The sequence below is a fragment of the Podarcis filfolensis genome, assembly GCF_964270895.1.
Source record: "Podarcis filfolensis genome assembly, chromosome: 2".
In the NCBI taxonomy this organism is placed as follows: Eukaryota; Metazoa; Chordata; class Lepidosauria; order Squamata; family Lacertidae; genus Podarcis; species Podarcis filfolensis.
Window position 1 is genome coordinate 51,860,571 of NC_139605.1, and position 25,738 is coordinate 51,886,308.

Consider the following 25,738-nt stretch of genomic DNA (forward strand, 5'->3'; position numbering starts at 1 on the left):
TGTGTAAGTGATTCTCATATCTACAATGCTTAAAATAATATTTAAATTGGCCTTAACAATGAAGATAAATCAGCTCATTCATGGAGCAGAGCCCCGTAATGTGTCTACTAACCTCTCAAAAGGTGCTTTATGACATACTACTGTACCAAGTTAAGAAGGCAGCATATTCCTACAAATGTTTATCATTTCAAAATGAAAATACATGTGTACGTTTTACAGAGACAAGCTGCGAGACATTTCAGCTGATTATATTTACTTTTAGTGTTAGTTATATTTGAGTTGTACTGTTCACTGTGAACAAAACAAGCTTTGCTATATTATCCAATAGTTTATCTATAAAAACAAAACAAAAATCAGAGCCATATGAATGGGAGGCTTATCTAGATATTCAAATTATAGCTGCATCTCAGTTCAGTTAGATCTCAGCCCATGAATAAGAATATAGGAGGTTTAGCTGGAAATCAGACTATTGACTGAAATCAAAGCTGCTAAAGTTTGGGCAACTCTTTTCTCATTTCTAAGACAAGCTTTGAACCCTGAAGAGTGCAAGTTAGTCATCATTCAGTAAATCGAGGTTCCAGTACAACTCCTCACATCAGTGTGGAACCTATCACTGCCAAATAGCTGCAGTGAAACACACTGATGAACTGGGTGCACTTCCTGGCTGAAGGGTGTCTAAGTCTGCCACTACAAGCTGGTAACTCTGTTGGCAATCTGAACAGAAAGGCCAAGGACTGTATGGGTCATGGAGACCAATCTATCCTCTCACCTCTAGAGGTGGTTCCTCCAGGACAGAGATGAGGCACATTGGTGGGGGCAGTGTGGGGAAGCCTGCACTGCTGCCGCCCGTGCTGTATCTGTTCTGTGGATAAATAGAGGGCTTCAGCCTCCAGTGTTGTCAATCCAGCACCTTTCATCAGCACTAAATTAAAAAGAATATAAATAAACATAAAAAAAGGATTGAAGCATATTGGCAGAGCTAGGCATGTGAATTTTGCACTGCAGCTTGCTTTAGCGCCAATGCTTGTCAATCTCTCATTTACATAGAATAAAACTTATTAAAGGGGGGGGGGATGTACGCAAAGAAATAAATCCCATGTTATTTTCAATACCACCAGGCTTATTTTCTGCAAAAAAAAATTCATCCCCGTTGGAAGTTTCACAACAATTAAATTAATAATTCACATACTGTGAAGTATCAAGAAGATTTGGGGCTTTCTTTTTCTAGTGTGCGATTCATGGAATTCCAAACAACTTCCCCATTAATTTAAGAAAATTAATTCAATTAGTTTAAGAAATTTGTCCAAGAATAAATGAAGTTTTCCAAAATGATCAGAAATGGTCAAAAACAGAAATCACATGTAGATATGACAGTGCTTGTTCAAATATATATTTGCTAACAGGAAATGATGTATTACTTATTAACTGGTTGTCCTTTAACATACATCACCTCATTTGTCTCTAAGCACTGGTAGAGATTCTAGATGCAGGAAATGCTGTTGAGAAGTCAAATGGCAGCTCAGAAAGTTGGATATCCACAGTATCACAGATACTATGAGTACTGTGAAATGATGCAAGGACCACCATTCCATATTTTTCCTCCCCAAAGTGCATACTTCATAGAGATACAATTAGCAGACACAGTTGACTCTAAAGCAGTACAATCACATAACCATTTTCCTGACAACGGTCACCACCTTTACCTTCTTTATTCAGCTTTGATCACAACTGCTTTCCCACCAACTCTGGTAATTATAAAAATATTTGTACTTATATACAGTACTGTGCTCTTCAGCTTAGTGCAACAGATACAATAATGAAAAAGACTTCACTGAACATATGAAGCTCCCCAGCTGTCTCTGCGCCATCTTTTCTGTTGTATATAAAGCTGCAGTATGCTGAGTCATATCACCCGTCTATCTAGCCCAGTGTAGTCTATTCTGATTGACAGTAACTTTCCAGGGCCTCTGGCAGACAATATTTTCCAGCCCTACATCTTGAGAATAATTTTTAATTGGAGAAGTCATGGATTTAATCTTGCACCTTCAGCATGTAAAACATGTGTTCTACACTGAGTCCCCTTCTCCCCTCTCCCTACCAGAGGTGATGAATAATAATAATAATAATAATAATAATAATAATAATAATAATAATTTATTATTTATACCCCGCCCATTTGGCTGAGCTTCCCCAGCCACTCTGGGCGGCTTCCAGTCAAGTGTTAAAAACAACCTTTTGCACAAAAAAGTATGTGTTCTACTACTGAGATATTGGTTCTTCCATTGTATCACTACTGCCAAGGATATTTGAGCTCTACAGAAATGGGTTCACCAAAAATAAGTGGATGGGGAAGTTCTGTTGTTCTGCAGCATACACAAACAGCAGTGCAATTTGGTTTGAGAGTCTCTAAGCAATAATTTGGCACCCAGTTCTAGAGAGGCCACAGCTGCGGGTTGGGAGAGTCCCTGTGACTTGTGAAGAGAAGAAACAACCAACTTTGCATAGTGTCTTTTAGAGAAAGGAAATACTAGGGAGTGAAAGCTATTTCAGATATTTTCTCTCTCCCTTTCTTCATTTGTAACTCAGGCAAAGAAGGCAAATTTTGTACACCTTGTTCGAAGTAAGATTCTACACTCTATGTTCCTTCATCCTGATTTCTTTTCCTTTGAGACCTGCCTGGTATTTACCTTTGTCCTCATGTGGTTGCTGTTTTCAGTGCTGTTTCTCAGACTGTTTGCTTTAGAAGTAAAACAACTCGTACAAGCAGCAGAATGGATTTAAGTGAATCGGCTCAATGCTTGGGCAGCCCATTGGAAACACACAGTTAAATTGTCTTAAAATAAATTTTATACCAGAGAGAAAGTATACCAAACTGTTCTGAAAAGATGACACACTTAATTGGAACATTGTAGAAGACAGTCTTGAATAATTCATTGTTACAGTAATGAAGCTATCGCTTATTTTAAGCAAGGAAGCAATTCAATGTACAATCTAGAATTTTAAAGGGCAAACATCATAGCAAATTGTAGAACCTTGACTCATTCTTACCCCGTGCGCTAGGAGGTGCAGAGTTAATCATCTGGGATGGTGCAGAATGGGTAGAGCTCAGGCTTGAGGTGGAAGGACTGGCCTAGGAAAGAAAAAACAGATATTGGTGATTAGATTCTTAGGGTAGGATTCAACCAACACGTCCCACCCAGTGGAAGCCAGTGCAAGTGCTCTCACTAGTACAATGGGGTTTTCACCCAGCTAACATTAAAAATTGTCTAAGTAAACTTAAATATAATTCAATAATAAAATACCTAGCATTTTAAAGTATTTCTGAGTGTGTCAAGTGTTTCATATTCTTTTCATGTAATCTTTATACCAATCTTATAAGGAAATGAGTGTTGTTATTATTCTCATGTTGCAGATGTGGGAGGAAGGCTGAGAGAGGGTGACTTGCCTAAAGCCAGCAAGTGAGTTCATGACAGAGGTAAGATTTGATTTCCTCAATCTGTAAGGCACTATATTATTCTAGAAATGTCTACAAGTACTGAGTAGATCTTAGTACTGACTGAGATCTTAAATGCAGGGCTGTCTTGCCCATAGGAGCTAGGGGTGTGGGGCACCCGGGCGCCAGGCTCTCAGGGGCACCAGGCTGAGATTCCAGGGCCTGAGAGTTGAGTCCGGGGAAGAGCCCGCCCATCGGTCGGAGTGCCGTAGTGGGCTCTTCTGCTGCTGGCAGCTCTGCATTGCGAGTTTGGGGGCGACTGAGCCAGTGAGACGCTGAGGTGGCTGGCTCTGCCCTGCTGTGCGCCTGGGACTGGGCAACTGGGGGGGAGGGCACCAGGCGGGTCTTTGCACCCCAGCGCTACATATGCTTAAGACAGCCCTGCTTAAATGCATCCTAAAATCATCTTTAACACTGCATATTCCTGATGAGTTACAGTCGTACCTGCATGTGGTACATATCCTCTGCTGTTTCTCCGACAGAACTGTCTGTTAGAATAACCAGATTCCCTGTTTCACTTGATGTATGGGAAGAAAGAGAAGATGACGAGTGTCGGACTGTGCCCAGCATATTCAATGGGCTACGGAGAACAGAGAACAGTAAGATAAAATAATATTTTGTTTTAATCAGAAATATTTATTTAAAAAATGCAGAGTAATTGCATCTTGTTCACTGGAAGCTACTGTTTCGGTAGCTCAAAACATACTGAAGTAACATGCACAGGCAAGCCTTTCTGTGTCTGTACATTTTCAGTTATATAAGGCCCATCACTATATTAAACAAGGACTTTCACATTTTGCCCAGCTGCAGAGCAAGTTAGCCATTTGTCAAGAAATGTTAGAACATATTGGAGAAACCACTTATTTTTTTAGTGCCAGAAGTCAAATTGTAAATTCACGTTGACCTAAGTGGCTGTTCCTGTGTCTCTTCAAATATTTATTTCTGTAAAATATTTATATTCTGCTTTTCTACCATTTGTTCAAAATAGCTTTCAACAGCAGAGAAGAAAAACGACAATCACCTAAAATAAATAAAGAAGACAATAAACGTATACAAACTCAGTAAGCACTAATGTATAATTTAATGTCCAATTGCCATACTTTTTCATAGTTGCATCAATTTAAGATGCACATGGAACTAGTGAGCTCTCTGACCCACACAAATTCTGCTGTTTTGGATTTGTAAATATTTGGGGAAATCATCTGCATTTTGAGGAATAGTCAAGTGTTCATCAACCACTATTTCACGACCCATGAAATTATTTATATTGTATGTTTTTCAGTGCATAGTTTTGTATCTGCATTAAAAATACATTTGATACAAAATGATGCCATAACAGTATCTTACTATGAATTCCATGGCTAGAGCCACATTTCCAGGACCCCTGCTTTGGCAACTGATAAAGAGGCAACTGATAAAACTGTAAAACAAGTCTGCTACCAAATTTTGATGGTTTTAAAAATACTTTTTCAGATAACACTACTGCCATTAGCAGTTTCTGTATCAGCTAATACTGGCTATTGCAAGCTTTTATTAAATGAAAAATTGGTGGCAAAGAAGCAGGAGAAAGGTTAGCAAATTTTAACAGCTGAAGCAACAAAGAATGGAACCTTTTATAACCATTCTCATAAAATCATTTCCACCACAATACTTAAGGTTTAGAAATTAAAACTGCTTGAAGAACGAAAAACATTTCCACCACACAATTCCAACTGTGTGGATTTTAGATTGTTTTCATACTTCCATGTTTCTCTTAGGTAGGCGTCACCTGAATTTTGAAGTTGTTTCAAGTCCTTTACATATTAGCTGCTAAAGCATATTAAAGACCAACACAGAATGATCACCCTTTCACAAATGATTCATTGCGCGGATAAGTTAATATAAAAGTGGGTTTTATTTATTCCTATAACTCTGAGTAGACCTAAAGCACCTCCCAGAATCTATACACAGTAGCTACATGAGCTACTTTGCTTTAGACATCAGTTGAAAAGACTGGTATAGAATAAGGTTATCGGTTGTCCCCGTTTCCCGGGGACACCCTCCGAATATACAAATCAGTCTCCATACAAAATTCATTGAAGTTGAAAAGTGTCCCCGGATTCATTGAAAAAAAATCTGGTAACCTTAATATAGAAAGACCTTTCTTAGGTAGATAAATACCTGTGGCGATGCACCATCTTGATACTCTCTGGACTCATTGGACTATGTGATACAAGCATATTGCTGCGTGGTGTGCTCGTTCCTGAGCAGGCTGGACTCAGTTTATCCAAAGCAGGCAACTCCTGTAAAGTACATTAGGATGGTCATATGTTGCCTTAATAATAAGCTAATAGGATTGTGCCTTATGGTCCCCCACACAGCCCTTTCAATAAACCATAGCTAGTGCTATCTACATGAGCTAGAATGTTACCTGTTACCCTTCTTGTTGTCTGTCCCTGAACAATCAGCATCTGCTTTCAATATCACAGAATCCTGGCTTGGTATTACCGTATTTTCCCGTGTATTAGACGAGGTCTTTTTACTCAAAAACCGTGTCAAAAAACTGGGGTCATCCATTACACATGGATAGTGGCATGGAGGGGGGGGGGAGAAGCGGCGTGCCTGCCAGCCAGCTGGTTGACAGCAGCACAACTTCCCCCAATGCAGCAGCAAGCGGGAAATGATCTAGCAAGTGTTTCCCGCACGCAGCTGCGTGGGGGAGAAGCTCAACAACTTTGGGCCATCTCCCCTCATTTTCTTAAAATTGAGTCTCCCAAAATAGGGGGGGGGGGTCTTATACATGGGTGCGTCTTATAGACGGAAAAATACGGTATGTATGAACCAGAGACTGTGGTTTAAAACAAGCGCTGATTAGTTACAAAGCAGCTTCATAATCCATAATATGAAGTACACTTGCTTAGAAGCTGGCCAGAAATTTGTTTTAAACCACAGTTCTGTGAAAGCTGACATTCTGTAAAATTAGTAAAGTTCCTCTCCTGGCCACACAAGAGGAGAGGTGAGCATACAGGTTCCTTCCTGCTCACACACATAGTACTACTAAGCAACGATTTAGAATAATGTGTAAGTGTAGCCAATGGCTTAATATCCTGGTTGGTTCCACTCTGGACGATATGGGAAATGATAGCTAACTGAAGATTTTTCTGATCTGTTGCTGGCTTGTGCAAAGGGAGGAGGAAATGAGTTGTATGCCATAAGCCTCACTCATATCTTAGCAAATGCAATCTATGAGACTTTTTCTGTGTATCGTTATTGCTAATAATTTTGTCATGATCAATAATGAACCATCAATATACAGACAATAACATGCAAAAGGTTTAGTTGGTAATGGTTCCCAAATCAGAAAGATGTGAAGTACACATGTCTAGCTTTGATGTAGGCTTTTATACAAAATGGATTTCTAACACTACATTATTTACTTCTCCTCTCACTGTGTACTCTGCCCTTAAGTAATGCTTAAAAGCACACATTTATTTATATCCTATTTTAAGCAAGCAACTGAAGGCAGAACTAGACATTATGTACTCTGCTGTTATTCTTTTAAGGGAGTAAAAAACCCCCAAAATACAGTTGCTGTGATTGCAATTTGAAGATGAAAAACTAGTACAGGGGAAGAGGGGCTTTTATCCTTTCCCCTTGTGGCAATTTCCAATTTAAAATAACCTTTTTCAAGCAAATTTTCCTTGAGGCTTTATGTTCAAATTGCATCCTCAGATTAAAAGATCCCTAATCATAACATTTCAAGCAATGTGTAGTTTTTTTTGTACCCATTTTAAAAGATCATATGTGATTCAAATGATATGAGCAATCACTAGACAAATGAAAAATCCAGATGTTCATTTCCTCATATTTTTCTGGATATCTAATTTATCTTTGCTGAAGAATTCATTTTGTACTCATTCAGCATTTTCCAGTTCACATGTCTATGCCATAATGGAAGAATTCAAAATACTGCTGTGAACTGTAAAAAAAGAAAAAGAAACAAAGAAAGAGGAGTGTTTATCTACTTACATGGTACAAACTGGATCGCATCATCTGGAACTGGTCAATTAGTTTCTTATGTAGAGGGCGCATCTCTGGATGTACAAACTTCTCATGTACTGCAAGACCCACTCCTAATATATGTACCTATTAAAAATAAAATCAAAGCCTATACATGCAGCCTAAGAAAGACTGCAAAATAATGTTCTATATACCACTCATTCACTGAAGGGTAACTGTCTCTAAATACTTGTAGCTTAGTTTAGCTAAATCATTCATGCTCACTAAATCTATTTTCAGATTACAGCAGGAAACATTAGAGAGCATGTAGTTGATTGCCTAACAACCACTCATATGATTCCCGGCCACCTCTTCCTGCAAATGTTGTAATAGCAAGAATGTGAATTTGAAGTGATGGCAGTTGTGGCTAGACTAGAGTTGCCATACATCCAGAATTCCCTTGACATAGCTGGGATTCAGCTGTCAGAAACAGTGTTGGAAGGGTAGATTTTGGCAAATTTCCTTTAAAATAGCTCAAATTTTGTTGTTGTTGAGATCATGCAAAAAATCAAGATCTCAACAACTTTTGTGTCCGGATTTTCACTTTTTGAAATATGGCAACCCTAAGCTAGACCAATAGAGAACTGGAAGATATCAATGAAGTTTTTCAAAATCAGGAGAACAGCTTCATCAATACTTACAAGAAAGAAAGAAAGAAAGAAAGAAAGAAAGAAAGAAAGAAAGAAAGAAAGAACTTTGTGTACAAGCATACATGAGAGCTAACTTAGGCTCTGGTGAGCGATAATGAGTTAAAATTTTCCCCAAGTATCTGACTGCTAGCTAGAGGGTTCCGCTGGCACTCACCTAAAGGGTGTTTCTCTGTGTGAGTCAGGATACATCCACATGGAAGTTGTCTCTGCCTACCGCTAAAAGCAGGAAACAGTAAGCTAAGAGGAAATCTGATCCTCTTCCTGCTTGTTCCAGTTTCTTTTTAAAAACACTGCAATTGTTAAATCCGGTTTCTGTTCTGTAGTAAAGCTCCTTGATTGGGCTTAACTTACACAGAGAAGAAATAATTACAGGAAAGAGAAAAAAAGTGATTATACCCGCAGGGTATCAGACTGGGTGGGTGTGCTCTTCTCAGATTCTCTTAAACGGAGATGATTGGGATTCAACTCGTGTCACACCACACATGTAAATTAAGTGTTCTGCCACTGAGCCGCAACCCTTCCACCAAGATAGACTTATTTATTTTCCTTGAATAGGGTAGGCATCCAGTTCTAATCATCACACCGACCGCTTTGGAACTAGTGTTCCGCCAGTGAAAATAATTACAAAAGGCCACTACAATGTTAAGCTTTTACATAAAGTAAGATTGTGGGAGCAATGTAGACACTGACCATGAAAATTTTTAAAATTTGCCCTAGTTTGGATAAAATACTTGAATGGAGTGAAGGAAGGAAAAATGACTGAAATCACCAGAATTTTCACTTTTAAATATTTTACATGGAAACGGATGTATTCAGAATCTACCTGTAGACTAACTTAGGTTTCTCTTTTCATTTTAGGTCAGTGAAGTGTTAAGTCCTGGAAAAAGTCTTAGAAGACAAATTTACATTGAGCACAATGTAAACTTCTTCATCTTACATTGAATTAGAGTGCCATAGTAATCATGTCTACTGAGAAGTAAGTCCTATTGAATTCAGTGGGGTTTATTCCCAAATTAAGTAGTGTAAACATTGTAGCCTAAGCCTATGGAATCTCTGTTACTGTATATTGTTGAGGAAATAAAACGTTATTACAATACTATTCCTTCATCTTTAAAAGTCTGGGGATACCTGTTCATGCATCAGCTCTTTCAGCTGCGTGATTTTTTCTGCATCTCCTGGGTGAGTAGTAATATAATCTCTATCGAAGAAAGCCTGGGGAAAGAAGACATTTTCCCCCCCACTTAGAAATTCAATAAAAAGTTTCTTAATAACCGCAAGAAAGAAGAGAAAAGACCCTAATAGAAACATAGGGTGCTCTACCACCAAGAAACACAGAAACACCATTTACTTAATCTCCTCTAGTATTCTAGAATATACATGCAGTCACAGCACCATTTTAATGGCCTAGGCAATTCATTTTCAGACTTGAGATTCACTTCTACCTGCAACATGGGACCCATTTAAAATATTTCACCACGTATGGTTGCCTTCCTAGTTTCTCTGTTCTCCCCCCTCCCACTCACCTCCTTCCCTTTTCTACCCTGTTTCATACTTTGTCTTCTCTTCTTATATTAGCATAACAGAAAACAAAAAAAGTAGTTGTTATGCTGTTGGTGCAGTCCTCCTTAGGAGCATGGGTTCAGAACTCAACAGTGCAGACGAATAGCAAAAACAATCCCTTCTTATACAAAGTAATTGCTGTTGAGTAGTGCTGGGAAGACCTTTCCAGGACCTTAAAATAAAGCTGACCTAACATAATCACTGCATCACTCTTAGACCATGTCTTGAATTTTTTATACTTTCTGTTATTTGTTTATCTTCAGCAGCTGTGGGAAATGAGAAACATCGGAAATTAATAATATAAAAGGTGAAGTGTGTTTCTTGGGTCTGCATGGCTCAGATGACCCAGAAATGTAGGTCAACATATTTTATAAATGTACTTTTAGCAACATACATTTTTAACTAGTATCTGCCAACCAAACTGTAGACCAGAAGTCCCTTTAAGCCTATGCTTTTGCTGAAATTTAGTGAAGACAAGGATAATTCTTACATATATATATATTTGGAATAAATGTTCAGCATTAATAAGGGAATGAATTTCAGGGCTTTCTAAGGTATCACTCACTATATTAGCTTCCTAAAGTTCAGTATTTTCAGTATTTTACAATATGACCACTTGCTTATGCAGAATGTTCACACCCCCAACATAAAATGTTTGTGGCTGTCTAGATCAGAATGTAGACCAACAGTTAGGCACAATTTTAATAAAATTCCATCTTGTAAAGAAAATTGGACACAATTTCTTATGCTCTTTCATATTTTGAAATTCAATGCAACTGAAAAAAGTGGTACCGCAGAGAGCTGTTAACAACAAAACAAAACAGAGTCAACCTCCATTTACCTCCTGATAGCGTGCTATACCACCATTCACAGCAGCATCAATTACTCCATTCAGGCACATACTGAGCAGGTTGATATTCCCATGCATCTGTTTGTGTTGGTACTGGCTTATCAGCGTCCTCAGCTCCTGGTTTTTGTTCTCCACTACTTGAATGGCATTTTCCAAAGGGCTGACTTCAACCTGCAAGACAGCAGAGTCCACTTCAATACCATCAACATTCCTGTACTGTAACGTTTTGTTAAGAGCCTGCATGTTTTAGTTTCTCTTTCTCGGTGGAGCCCTGGGCAGGGTCCTTCTCTTGGTACAGGCCTTAGGGCTGAGTGTGCCACACAGCTCTCCAGAAGCTAGTATCGTCTCATGTATGAGAGCAGTAGAGAGCTACTGTCTCTTGTGCCAAGTCTCTTGTGTGTTGCATGGAGAGCAGAACCAAAGGTGGACTGCAAACTGAGCAGTTAAGGTCATCCTCCCCTCCCCATATTAACCACTTCAAAGTCCATTACACACCCATCTGACATATGTCACTGATTTGCAGCATGGGTGTTTAAACCAGTTGTCCAGCCACTACAATATCTAACATACTGACTGTGAGCAGCTGACAGGCCCTCTTTGAACACTTGGTACTGCTATTCTGATTGTAGCAGTAAGATACATAACGCATGTTTAACCATAGAGATGCCAATAGGCAGAAAGTTGCTCATTCTTTTCATTTTAGCTAGTCATTCACTCCTTAAGTATAATACATGTTACCAGTTCTCTTCTCTCCACTTCAAACCACCGAGAGATGCCAGGTAAACTGTGAGTCAGGGTTAGAGTTGTGCGTTCAATCCATAAACTCTGCAAAGCAAGAAACGTAACAATATATAGAAAATGCAAAATCCATTGGCCACATTCAGACAATCATAAACAAACTGGGGTATAAATGAACATTTTGGCTGCCTATGCAACTTTTTCACTCCACCCTTTCTGCAAGTTGGCAAACAAACCAGGCAGCCTTCCATTAATTATAGTTTCCTGTTTTTCCGGAAACCAGAAAACCATGGTTAATGGTTTCAGGGTATTAAACTAACTTCATGTTGTGGCTTAATTTTCTAAGATTAATATCAGGTGGTTCAACCAAAATTGGGAAATGATAGTTAGTGGAAGACTTCCACATTTGTTTGGTCACTCACAAGAAGGGAGGATGAAGGATGAAACAACTGAGAGAAAAAGTGATTCCCAAGCATACAATATTCTTAACATACTGGACTCGATAAAGTCCATGGTTTAAGCAGTTTAATATACTGGAGGAAAACATCAAAAACCATTTCATTCCAATGCTGCTGCTTCTTTTTTTTTAACAGTATGAAACCTTTAGTTTTTTAGCGTTTCAAGCAGCTGCTCCTGGGCCTATTTTTATTAGCCACTTTAAAAGCTCCTATTTAGGTTGCTTCCAAGAAAAGGTAGAATTCTGTTGTGCAGGGGAGAACAGTACACAGGCTGCAGAACACGACATGGATTATGTTTCTTCTGCAGAACACAGAAGTATACTCATTAATATACTTTAGTACATTTAAAGCACAATTTCATGCATGTCTACGCCGTGTAGTTCAACAAGGTTTATTTCCAATAAGTCATGCATAGGATTGAATTATTTGTTTTTATCAGCTTTCAAAGTTTTCTCTTAATATTCTTTTTGACATACGACTCATTTAGATTTAGCAAGTGCTTCATATAGGGGTCAATGTATCCAGTATAAATACAATGCTGCCATATTATGGAGAATTCAACCTTAAATTCATTTTCCTTGTCTTTTGGGCCTTTATGGAAAGGTCTGTCATAGCGGAACTTCCTGATGTTGTTAACTCTATAAAAGCTCTTTATGCGATCAGGGACACGGTCCATTTGCAGCACATCAATATTATCTGGAATGGGAGTCACTGCATAGATCTGCAAATCTGCAACACAGTCCAGTCAAAGAAAAAAACGAACAAACACATAGGCACCAAAGAAGAGCATCCAGGTAAGTCTCATTTATGACACTAGCAGCAGATACAAATTACAGATCCTTGTTGCATATCCTTTAAAATATATTTTAAAGCGATGCTTATAGCTTATGATACAGGGAAGGCCCAATTGCCAGCAACTTTCTATGATGGAAATTCATGCAGCTGTTGAGTATGTCGAAATTACTGTTTGTTTCTTAGATTTATATTGTGGTCTCCTATGGCTTTAAGGAATAAAGTTTCACTCATTTATCTACCTGTTTGAATCACATCATTTTAGCAGTTATGTAAATCTGTAACATGTGACTGCTGTTAATGTAGCATTACCAACTTATCTAGGCCAATATTATATGAAATTTAAGATCCATTTTCTTTCCATGCCTTGGTGCTTCAAAGCAGAGGAATTAGTGGCTCCATTAAGGAACATGGGGCTGCAAAAAGCTGGAAAATCAAAATGAGGTATTGTTTTTTTAAAATTATTTAAAGACATTAACTATCTTGCAATTAAACAATTTCAGGTTGGGTCCCTCATACTATGACACTAATCTGGCAGCCGGTTTCTTAACTGGAACTGTGAATTGCTGTTCGTGTTATGCTTTGAACTCCTTACCTCATCTCTAATTTGTTTTTAATATTACAGTAATATTACAGAGCACACATCTACGCTGTTTTCTAAAACTATTCCTCATCAAGAAGAACTTGTTGTTGCTTTGTGTACCTGAATGAAGATAGGGTAATGCATGTGACAACCTTTTAATTTTTATTTTTTTTTAAATTTAATCATGAATTAGGGGAAAGTTGACAAAGGTAGCAGTCCAGCTTTATGGGAGTCCCTCATTTCATAGGAATGCTCCTCTGTAATCTAGCGCTCAACTAACAATTACTATCTTTGATTTTCATTCAGTGATGATGAAAAGAAACACCTCTGTGCTTAATTTTTCTCAATATCTAAAAGGGAAATGGTGAACAAGATCAACATTCAGATGTCTATTTGTAGCTGCTTTATTAACATCATAAACTTTGATAAAGGATACACTGGGCATCACATTGCAAGATGCTGTCGTCTGGGTGGTTTGGATGCTGCATTGCAATGGCTTGTGGGAATTCACTGAGCATTCTTTGTTGGAAGGCCTCCAATCTCTCATAGTCATGGCCTCGGCAAACATACTCTTTGTTCTACAAAGGAAAGAAAGAAGTGTGGAAGCCAATAAATCCCTACTATGCCATCTTACCTTTCTTTTCATTGTAGGTAACAGGAAATTATTTGAAAATAATACTCTTGTATGACGTTATGGTAAACCAAAGCATTGAGTGATCCAGAAAAAAATGTTTAAATGCTATTGGTTTATTTAAAGGATTTCAAGCCTGGCCCTAATCATCACTCATCTCAGGTTAAGTTACGTATAATAATGTTAAACAACATAACAGCATCAACAATAAAATCTAATATACAGTTCATGGAGGTCAACTAAAGACTCATTCAGACTTCCATGTGTGCTGCTTTCTAGGCATAGGTCCACATTAATAATAATGAATTAATAATAATAATAATAATAATAATAATAATAATAATAATATACTGCCCTATACCCGTAGGTCTCAGGGCAGTTCTCAAAATAAAGCTCTGTGTGCAAGTGCTCCCTCTCCCCCAAAACTTTCATTGTGAAAACCTGTTCTTTACCGCTGCATTGAAGTAAACAGCAATCTGCTTTGATACTAAACTGAACAAAAACCTAGCAGATATTTCCTACTTGTCAACAAATAAATAAAAATCAATTGTACACAAAACTCCTTTATTTGTAAATTGCACGTATAATTCATACATTAATGCAAATGTTGAATGGGCTTACCCGAAGGAAGAAGGGAAATTTCCTTCCATAAAAGCCAACTCTGAAAAATTCAGGCTCCAACCGTTGCTGTTCCATTATATTATCATAATAGGTAGCTTCCATTTTCTGTGAATAGAAATTTAAAAAACCATACTGGAAGTGCAATTACTGTTACAACAGGAATAACCGTCTGAAAACACTTTGGTATCATTTGGTGCTGTCCATCAAAGATTTTCTAAACACATTAAGAAGTAAACTATGATCCTGTGAAACACCAAAATTATTAGTCACGTATACTAGGAATATAAATCTATAGAGGACCCTGTTTTTTCATAGGAAAGATGCTGTGTGCAAGTACTTTTCATTTAAATCACCTGAACATTAGAGTGCAATCTTGCTTACTGTTAAATTATTAAATACAAATCAATATAATTTCCACCTACCCGAATCCAGCTGAGGCTTTGATAATCATATAAGCTTTCATATTGAATAGCAAGCTCTCTGCACAATGGGATTCCGAATTCCCAGCTCTGAAACAGGAAAGCAAAAAACCCAGGCCAAGTTGGATTTTCAGACAGACAAGATTTACAACTCAAGAGTTGAAAACTTTTAATAGTTTGTGACCCCAAGGATTAAATATAGACACACACAAAAGGGGGGGGGGAGTCAGGCATTTTCTATACCATCTACTTCTATCCATACGCCAAAAGTAACAGTGAAGCTACAGAAAAATTGTGAGTGTCTGGAAGCGGTTGGAGGATGGATGGCGGCTAACAGATTGAGGTTGAATCCTGACAAGACAGAAGTACTGTTTTTGGGGGACAGGAGGCGGGCAGGTGTGGAGGATTCCCTGGTCCTGAATGGGGTAACTGTGCCCCTGAAGGACCAGGTGCGCAGCCTGGGAGTCATTTTGGACTCACAGCTGTCCATGGAGGCACAGGTCAAATCTGTGTCCAGGGCAGCTGTTTACCAGCTCCATCTGGTACGTAGGCTGAGACCCTATCTGCCTGCGGACTGTCTCGCCAGAGTGGTGCATGCTCTGGTTATCTCCCGCTTGGACTACTGCAATGCACTCTACGTGGGGCTACCTTTGAAGGTGACTCGGAAACTACAACTAATCCAGAATGCGGCAGCTAGACTGGTGACTGGGGGCGGCCGCCGAGACCATATAACACCGGTCTTGAAATACCTACATTGGCTCCCAGTACATTTCCGAGCACAATTCAAAGTGTTGGTGCTGACCTTTAAAGCCCTAAACGGCCTCGGTCCAGTATACCTGAAGGAGCGTCTCCACCCCCATCATTCTGCCCGGATGCTGAGTCCAGCGCCGAGGGCCTTCTGGCGGTTCCCTCATTGCTAGAAGCAAAGCTACAGGGAACCAGGCAGAGGGCCTTCTCGGTAGTGGCGCCCGCCCTGTGGAACGCCCTTCCAGCAGATGTCAAAGCGATAAACAACTACCTGACATTCAGAAGACATCTTAAGGCAGCCCTGTTCAGGGAAGTTTTTAACGTGTGATATTTTACTGTATTTTTGGTTTCTATGCCCAGAGTGGCTGGGGAGGCCCAGCCAGATGGGCGGGGTATAAATAATAAATTATTATTATTATTATTATTATTATTATTATTATTATTATTATTATTAGCATTATTATTAGCATTATTTTTTGCATACCTTCCCTTTATTAAAATAGTGGATAATTTTTCGGCAAAGGTTTTCTTTACGCTGCCACTCTGTCTGAGAAGGGTAGTGCAGGAACTCCCGGAGAGGCCTCTCTTCCCACTGAAGCAGCTCACAGTATAAGAGCAATGTAAAGGCAGCCTCTGTCGAAATAGCAAAGGAATAAACAGCGAACAAAAATATTCAAATGCATTTCAGTTCAAACACAGTATTATGCACATGATCATGACCACTGCAAGAAAACAAGTTCAGTAAAAAATTCTAATCCTCAGCCCATCAGAGAGCTTGACTCTAAGAAATGCAAATCAATGAACTCATTGTCATGAAAGTAATTAACTCCCAAATTAACACGTAAGTCTTGAACTAATATAAATCACGTCTTGCCTTTTCATTGCTATTGCTTTTTCATATTGTTATCATTTATTTATCTTGATTAAAGTTATGAAATCGTCACCATTCTCAATCATTTAAGAAACTAAATATAGTATTAAATTAGCAGGATCCGTACAAATGGTGCTCATTGTTGAACATATTGCTTACTTCTGTGCTACATGTTTTTATGTAGATACGACGGTGATTTAAATGAATGAAAAGGACAATCAGTTCAAAAGTGCTTACAGAAATTCAGAACTGTGGCATTTTCCAAAGCCATCAAAGCACCCTCTGAAAACACGATACACATGCTGTACACTTTTGATTTTAACTCCCGTACTCACTCATACAGGATCTGCTATAGTAAGAAGAGTTAATACTGGTCACTGTGATGTTGTTCAAGTAACAGTAGCATGTTATTATATGCATATGCCATGTGACCAAGGCTTGATTTAAATATTTGCAATTTAAAATATTACTTAACTTCTTTTCTAAGTGCAATTAAACCACAAAGGATTTAAAGATGACAATAGAGAATATTTGAAGAAAGCTTCCTTCCATACTTACCTGTGTAGTTTTCAGCCTGCAAGTGCATATCACACAACTTGTGGATGTAGCGAATATACATTTCTTCCTTATTAATTTCAGATTTATAAAAGTTCTAATGGGAAAAAAAATTCAGAAAACCACTTTCATTGTTTAGTATTTCTTTAGAGATCTAAGCAGTTATTACTCTGGCTACATAGTGCTATACCACGTTTTAGCTTGGTGAGCGTTGAGCTTATGTGCCAGTCCTCCCACCATATAATCTACTTTCATGAATTAGGAGAGAACACCAACACCTTCCCACTTTCAGTTTTGAATAATCCACAGTTAAGTTTGAACTTGATACACTGTGATTTATTGTAACTGTACAAAGGATTGGAAGTCAAGGCATGATCCTGGTTTGTTCAAACTAACCACTGCTAAAATTAACCAGTTTACCTAGTTCAGATGTGATGAAAAACTGCTAATCATTCAAAACTAAAAGTGGATTTTTTCAGTTGTTTTCAGTGTCCTTCTGCTGCACAGGAAGTGTTAGGAATAAATTCTTCACGAAACAGATTAATAGTTCCTAGAAACTTTATAAAGCATTCCAGAAGTTTCTTCAATGTGTGGGAGTGGCACTCCAGGCTTAATTGGTGTCAGCTGGAGATGCAATTAAAAGGAGGAAGTTGAGTTTGCAATTTGAGGCACGAGGAGAGCACACATATGCTGTTAGTTCGCATGCTTATAGTTAGTTTGGATGTATGGTAAAGTGTGCTGCTGATACTATGGGTTTGCGGTATCAGGACTGTTTATTACTAGACTGAAAGTATACCGTGATGAAGAGAGGAAGGAGGACTGTAAATAGTTTGTAGATAGTAGTAAAAGAAAATGCTTGTGTAACCAAATGCTTGCATAAAGTAATTCTTGATTGCGCATTCGAGTGTGACTACAGTTCTTGTTGTCTGCCGCAAGAGAAACTCTGCTAGACACTTTGGGATGTGTTTATGGTTGGTAACCTCTAATAGAAAGAGAGCACGTGCAAGCCCAAGGCCTGCTGTGACATGTTCTCATAATGCTAAATCATGGTGTAGTGTTATATCTGAACTGAAGTTTCATTGAAAAAGTACTCTAAGATTTACAATTTTCAGGGGATTAAATGCTAATCTTAGCTCAGTGTAAAAACTATATTATTCCCATTGCGTTGCTTCTTCTCAAATGTGAAGGCACGATGAAGACTCAGGTTTTTACCATATATTCTAAGCTAGGGCATTAAGGATGTTACACTGGGACTCATATTGTATACTTGAGCCGGGGAGTGAGTGGGCAAGAGATCTGCAAGGTTCAACAAATTCCTAATAAGCCAGTAAATGCTATTTTTCTAATTACACTTTTGTTACACTTCCATCAAGGATCATAAGGTATTTTTGTTGCATGCACCTTATATGGGCCTCTAATCTATGACTAGCCTGCTCTCTGGCAGCATAGAGGCAGGGTCACAGAAGGAAATCCTAGGCAGATGTAGCCAACATGATGCCCTCCAGATGTTGCAACTCCCATCATCCCTCATCATTGGTTACGCTGGCTAGGGATGACGGAAGTTGTAGTCCACCAACATCTGGAGGGTACCACATTGGCAACCCTAGTCCTAGCACATGCGAGTTACTTTTCGCCTAGGCATTTGATTTGCAGAAACACTAATTCCATGGCTATGAACAAGTGATTCAAGCACATGCCCTGAGAGAGCATGGCAACATTTTCTGAATGTAAACCAAAACATTCCAGAGAAAATCTGTTTTGTGGTTCGAGATCCAAAAATCTCTAATCACATTTCTCTGGCGGGAATCAAAGAAGCACCAGCAATTGATAAGTAAGAAATAATCTTGTGACTACTACTGGCTCAAAATCATTTAAAGTCAAATGTGACATTCACTTTCTCAAGAAGGCATCACATGCAAAGTACATATTGACTAGTCCATGCCAATAGTTTCACACAACCACCTGAACATTACACTGAAGCAATCTTATTTATTTTTTGAAACAAAGGCAGGTAGTTGTTCTTCAGTAATTCTCTGCTGGATAATTCAGCAATTTTCTGCATTGCTACTTTAAAACCTGAAAAAAGAATTACGTTAGAATGAACAACAAAAGTAAAATAAAACTCACCATAAGGTTAACAGTGCAACCAATTTTCTTGTTCTCAGTTTCATCTCCTTTCATACAGTCCCTAAAGAAAGACAACAGTCATATTTCAAAATTTATGTTTGGGAAAAACGGATAAAGTTTAAGACAAGGGAGAGCTGGGAGATATACAACCTAAAAATAAATTAATTTTATTATTATTAACTTATTACATTCCTATCCTTCCTTCCTTCCTTCCATGAAAGAACTCAATACAGTCAACACAGGGTTCTCAGGTGATCACCAGTTCAGACACTAACCCTACCCATGCCTTCTAGCTTCAGAATGATTGGCTCCAAGATAATGCCACGTTCATAAAGTGCTCTGAAATGGCAAGGCATTGCTTCAGGAGAGATGAAAAACTTCATTGTGTTCTCCAGTATTTTTTTGTTTTTGTTTAAAAGATTATAACAGTATTCCTTTAATACAATAAAGAACCAGCTATTGTAGAAAATACTAAAAAGTGACAACTTCTTGCCTTGTTATGGACTGACCTTTTTATGGCATCAATTAGAAATGACAATAGATCAGCAAATAAGCCACAATGAACTGCTGGATGAATGGAGGGGCTGAGAAGGGGGACAGAGACCAGATATCTAGGCTTCTTCCCCAGGAGGTAATCAGCTCCTCCACTCAGAATATACAAGTACCCACCCTGCCCACAGCCACCACAACTGAAGAAGCATTAGCATAGCTCTGGCCATGCTTCAAACCAGGGGTGGTAGGCACTATAGGAACAGGATGATGAATGTGAGAGAGAGAGGGTGATGAGAAAACAGAGTAGAGGCCAAGTGATGGGAGCAACCCTTCTGCCTCTGGATGCGCCTGACTGCAGTTGAAGCAGGAGTCCCAGAGACTTCCTTTCCACCACCTGTACTGGTGTTAGGCTGTCAGAGTGTGGAAGCTGCTTTCCGCCTGGGGGGTGGAGGGGACTCCAGGGTGTGGGCTGATGCGACAGAGTGGGAGGAATTAGAGATGGAGGTGCATCCAGCATTGTCTCCCATGGAAAGAAGCATCCCTCTAGATCAGGCATGGCCAAACTTGGCCCTCCAGATGCTTTTGGCCTATAACTCCCACCATCCCTAGCTAACAGGACCAGTGGTCAGGGATGACGGGAATTGTAGTCCCAAGACATTTGGAGGGCCAAGTTTGGCCATGCCTGCTCTAGATGTAGCACTTGCCTTTAGACCAGGAATTGCCACAACAGCAGGTATTCTTGTAAGTAGCTTGGGATCTCCGCCTCTGCTAAAAAGCTTGGTGGATAGCCAGGAAAACTTGTTGGAACAACTTCACAGCTCACATGCCATCTTGGAATTCTTGTTACTAAACTTGGACTTGTGACCTCTGGTCCTGGGACCCCACCAAACCAATCTCCCTCCCCTGGGCTCTTTGCCTTGGGTTAGGAGGGCTTCAATTCCAGTTCTTAACTGACATTGGGGTGTCCCCCACCCTATGACTGCCTGAAGGGAACATTGATGTTGGTGTTACCCCCTTTGAGGATGACCCTGCTGCACATGGTAGAATTTGTTATCAGCAAGGCTAGGCTCTGGCCTATGCCCACATCCCAGAGTCACTTCGCAGCAATTAAACAGTACCCCAATAGTAAAAAGAAAACTTAACCGCAGGCAAAAATCATGAAAAAACAATCAGGCAGTGAATCGCACAGATGAAGTCAGATAGACAAACATAAAACACCCAGGAAAGTTAAATAATCACATTACCTGTAGTCAAGGAGACGTTCCATCAGACGAGTAACTGATGTAACAAAAGAAACACCAGTCTCTCTCCAAGTCTCTTGCTCAATCTTTTCCAGCAGGCTGCATGGAATGAAAGTGTATAAGATTTCCTTGGGAATATTATAAAGCTTCAACAGCCCCAGGAGCCATTTTAATATCAAAGTCACTTCCACATCGAACTTGAATAATTATCTTACCTGGGGTAGGGCCCAAAGAGCTGGGTTCTGATCCATGTGGCATGAAGCAAAGACAAGGAGAGTACTGAATTAAGATGATAAGATATCACTACTTCATACCAAGGAAGTACTATGCCAAGAGTAGTGTCTGCCCCTATTCTGCTGCTAGTTGCTTAAAAAATGGGCACACTATTTTCAATGTAATCCCAAACATACATATACAAATATTTCCTTTTCTCAAGCAATGTCTTGGTTCTAATCTTGAGTAAACCATTTCCATATCTGTTGCATAATTTTCTGCTGATGTAACACACTTGTGGAGGTCCATTTGAGTTTTAGCTCTAAGATGTACAAGAAGACACAAAGAAGGTTTTCTTCTGCTCGGAATCTTTTCTAAAATTGCAAGATATACTCCTTCTCTCCCCCAAAAGAAACCATATATGGTTTCTTTTCTTGATTTGCAATTCCTCAATGGCCCAGTTTGCATATAACATTATGCCAAACCATGGCTTAGCATGAATGAGCAAACATGCAAGCAGACATTATGGCCACTCCTTTCCTGTTTCAGCTGCCACTGTACTACCTATGGCTTAGTGTTACATATTGCTTTGATTTTTCCTGAAATGAAAGGCTCTATGGAAATAATTTTATAAAATAAATGTATCCATCCAGAATTGTACATGCACTGGTTATCTCCTGCTTGGACTACTGCAATGCGCTCTACATGGGGCTACCTTTGAAGGTAACTCGGAAACTACAACTAATCCAGAATGCAGATTGGGAGCAGCTACCAGGACCATATAATACAAGTCTTAAAGGATCTACACTAGCTCCCAGTACATTTCTGAGCACAATTCAAAGTGTTGGTGCTGACCTTTAAAGCCCTAAGTGGTATTGGCCCTGTATACCTGAAGGAGCGTCTTCACCCCCCATCAATCAGCCTGAGGTCCAGCTCCGAGGGCCTCTGGCAGTTCCCTCACTGTGAGAAGGGAACTAGGCAGAGGGCCTTCTTGGTAGTGGCGCTCACCCTGTGGAATGCCCTTCCATCAGATTTCAAGGAGATAAATAACTATACAACTTTTAGAAGACATCTGAAGGCAGACCTGTATAGAGTTTTTTAATATTTGATGTTTTATTATGCTTTTATAATTGATGGAAGCTGCCCAGTGTGCCTGGGGCAACCAAATGATAAAATTATTATTATTCATCTCAATCTGGTCTTCCCCAGCCAACCCTCAAATCTTGGTTGCAGCCCATGGTTTGCCTGGAGCAAGAAAAATCACCAGCTCAGGTTTAGATGTAACACTAAGCAAAGTCAGTCCCTTCTGGCCAAAAGCTACAGATACCACCCACTGTGGAGTGGCACCTGAAGTTACAAAGATAAAACCTCAGAAATAATGGACAAATCCAGCCATCTATTATGCAAATGTAATTCAAAATAGGTTAAACGCTTTGGAAAAAAAATATATAAAAATGATTTATGAGATGGAATATGATCTCTTTGTTCATTTCATATATATGCCTTATTTTGATTTCCACTCTAACACTCTATGTGTTTGTAAAAGTTTTCCTGTAACATTAAAAGCAAGGCTTACAGCAGACTGAAGAGCTCCCGATAGTTCTCGTCTCCTTTTCCTTCCGATACCAAGCTGTCAAGCTTATCAATCAATTCTGCTTCCACCTGTATTAGAGAGGAAGAAATTGTAAGACAGTAGCTGGCTTTATATATTCCAAACATCAAGGAGGCTGTGAAAATTATATTTTATGGTTCATCTCTTATGCTCTGCAGGAAGCCTGCTTTTATGAAAGGATGGATGATTTTTGCCTTCATATAAAAACATTTCCAAAGCAGCACTGACCTAATTTAAATGTAGTAAAACAATAGCTCAACCTGGAGAATAACTTGCCTTATTTGTCTCTAACACTGTCACACCACAGTATTCAAGGTCTTTTTTGACTGAGTCAAAAGTAACATGGGCTTGTTTTATTTTTGTAACCCTGTCCTCTTCCCTGGGTTGCTTGTTCATTTATTTATCTCTTAGTAGAACAAGTGAGGACTTAAAAAAATAAATCTATGGAACATTTATTCTACTGCTTTATACTATCTGCTAGCAATAGAAGACAAATGCTCTGAAAGTAAACCAATCCTTGCCATCAATTCTTAGCTAGATGTTTCCCTTCACCATTTCCAAGGTACCTTCCCGTAACATTAGTGAAAATTAAAGGGCTATACTAAATCTCACGATCCCTCTAGACCAGGCTTCCTCAACCTCGGCCCTCCAGATGTTTTGAGACTACAATTCCCAGCATCCCAGACCACTGGTCCTGCTAGCTAGGGCTCATGGGAGCTGTAGGCCAAAAACATCTGGAGGGCTGAGGTTGAGGAAGCCTGCCTAGACACTTAGTTTCTTCTATGAAAATATTACGCATCTGTTCAGAGTATTGTTGCATTCATTAAAACTCTTTTACTATTTCTGGCAAACTACTATTTCATCAAACCACTAACTATAGCTTCACAAACAATTTTCAGTGGGGTAAGCAGCTCTTTTGATTTCATAGTCTACGAGATGCCCTGTGACATCACTTACAAGGCCCATCAATAGCCCTCGGCACATTATCCTGCATTATTTGGAACTGCCTGCCAATAACATACTTTTTCCAGACACCCACACACTTTTCCAGGACTCCTGTAATTCTTTCCCCCTGTCCTAGCAGGACTATATTTGCCCCTTCTCATTAGAAGAAGAGTTTGAAGAAGAGTTTGGATTTGATATCCCGCTTTATACATTGTACATTATACATTATACAGGAACAAGGGTTATCATGAGATGTCTGAGAGAAATGGTGAAAAAAACACCTGGAAAGTCTCTATATGTGATCCACTTTCCTTATGAAATTTTATTTTGCTCTTCAGCAAGTTTTGTTGTATTATTTTTCCTGTAATTGTTTTTATGCACAACAAGCAATAACAACAACAACAAAGAGAAAGATCAAAGCAAGAAAGGAAAGATATGAGGAGAGAGGCAGAAGTGGTAGTATTCCAAAAACAGCATTATAATTCCAAGCAGTTGTCCTTGATAAGTATATTATTCAAGAATATTTTTTTCCAAATGACTCCATGCGAAGAGGGCAGCTGCCAATCATGTTTTTTTGCCTTAATGTATTCAATAAATGGATGTCAAGCTTTAGAAAAAAATGCACTTCATTTCCAGATGGTGTAGGGTTCAGGTATATTTTGTTACCAGTTTTGTGGTATTCTTATAAAATATCTGTTCATGCAGATGCATTACGTAGCTAAAGTTAGTGGTTCAGATCTAAAACTAGCTACTCACCCAATTGTTTTGCTTTCCTGCAGCTCTTAAATAGCTACTGTTCTATTAAGATTAGAAAGGAGACAAGAGAGCAAACTGCACACCTCCAGTGGTAAAGGCTTGTTTAGCACAGGACTCCATGCTAGAGGTTGTGAAGGGGGCTCTCTTTTCCCCTTCTAGGCACAAAGCCCCATCTGAGCCTGGAAAACAGCCCTGCACTCAGCCTCTGTGATCAAGAAAGCCAAATACAATCTTTTTCACTTTACACTCTCTCCTTTCTCTGCACCAGTCTCTAAACCCCCACCTGCTACACCCCCTTTTTCTGTTTCCCTTCCCACATGTTTCTCTGCAACCCTAACACTTTATCTGCTGTCTGCTTTCTATGTGCATTACCCTGTTTTGCTCTGCTTCCACATCCCACATGGCTCTCACCGCTTCCCAAAACGAACCCTGTTTTCTGTCTGTGTTGCTTTCCGATCCCATCCCTCTGTTAATCTTCCATCCTTTTCTCTCTTCACATCCCAAACATTTCTCAGCAACTCCCTCGTTTCATTCCATGTCTCTCTTCCTCTGTTTTCCCCTGCCTATTTCTTCCTCTGGCTTGCTGAGTTTGCTGGTGACAGAACACTCTTCCAGCAATTCACAATCAAGAGAATTTCAGATGCAGGTGCCCCATGTAACGTGGCGGCAACACACTAGAAAACTGGCATCGCAACGTGCCTTGGGACTCCAGTGAGAAGCAGAAGTGCAGATACAGTGCCAAATTGATTCCCCTGTTCCCATTCCCACTTTTGATAGCTTTGCTCTGGCCTTTTCTGTTCTCATAAAAAAAAAGTGCGAAAGAGCAACCAAAATGGATTTTAGAACTCCTCCAGGAGATTTGCAAATATTGTGCGTATATTTATTTGTTCATACATGCTTAATATTTAAAAAGCTATAATGCTTCCCTTTGTAGATGTAAAACTTTCTTCCTGTAAATCAATCATGAAGAAATAAAAAAACTGTGGCATTAAAAGAGCCAAAGAGACTTATTACCTGTTTGAAGTTGCCATTTTTCCTCTGCTCCCAGTCCATCATGTCATGAAAAATTGGGATCATGATGTTACGGACCTCTGGCTGTGGGACCAGTGTGACACCCAGGAAGGGGCCAATCATTCCCGGAATAAAGTGAATTTTATGTTCACCTGGTAACAGAAAAATATAAATGTATTTATACCGTTCCCTTTGCATCTTTTCTTGCCACTCTTGTACAGACCATCATTCTGCCAATTTAAAATATCCAATTATTCAGGCAGTGCAAGAGGTCAATCCATTTGCTTACCCTTTAAAAAAAAATAAATCTGGGTGTTTTTAACATGATCACAATG

At 39.2% G+C, this 25,738-nt stretch overlaps 1 protein-coding gene across 13 annotated transcripts in view; it reads right to left on the reverse strand.

Moving 5' to 3' along the window:
- Positions 1-25,738, reverse strand: part of DOCK3 (dedicator of cytokinesis 3) — a 139,937-nt gene that overhangs the window by 18,295 nt on the left and 95,904 nt on the right. For 4 of the 13 annotated variants that reach the window (XM_083603196.1, XM_083603194.1, XM_083603198.1 and 1 more), the window contains exons 32-50: positions 25,407-25,555; positions 22,656-22,741; positions 21,082-21,108; positions 20,870-20,965; positions 19,134-19,194; positions 17,010-17,103; positions 16,065-16,213; positions 14,837-14,923; positions 14,415-14,519; positions 13,599-13,740; positions 12,350-12,516; positions 11,330-11,416; positions 10,583-10,762; positions 9,310-9,393; positions 7,502-7,618; positions 5,654-5,775; positions 3,938-4,073; positions 3,049-3,130; positions 770-922 (exon numbers count right to left, since the gene is read on the reverse strand). In XM_083603196.1, coding sequence (XP_083459322.1) covers positions 770-922; positions 3,049-3,130; positions 3,938-4,073; positions 5,654-5,775; positions 7,502-7,618; positions 9,310-9,393; positions 10,583-10,762; positions 11,330-11,416; positions 12,350-12,516; positions 13,599-13,740; positions 14,415-14,519; positions 14,837-14,923; positions 16,065-16,213; positions 17,010-17,103; positions 19,134-19,194; positions 20,870-20,965; positions 21,082-21,108; positions 22,656-22,741; positions 25,407-25,555 — 2,124 coding nt within the window. The remainder of the gene's footprint in view (positions 1-769; positions 923-3,048; positions 3,131-3,937; positions 4,074-5,653; positions 5,776-7,501; positions 7,619-9,309; positions 9,394-10,582; positions 10,763-11,329; positions 11,417-12,349; positions 12,517-13,598; positions 13,741-14,414; positions 14,520-14,836; positions 14,924-16,064; positions 16,214-17,009; positions 17,104-19,133; positions 19,195-20,869; positions 20,966-21,081; positions 21,109-22,655; positions 22,742-25,406; positions 25,556-25,738) is intronic. The other 9 variants (XM_083603193.1, XM_083603200.1, XM_083603192.1 and 6 more) reach the window with 3 other exon arrangements.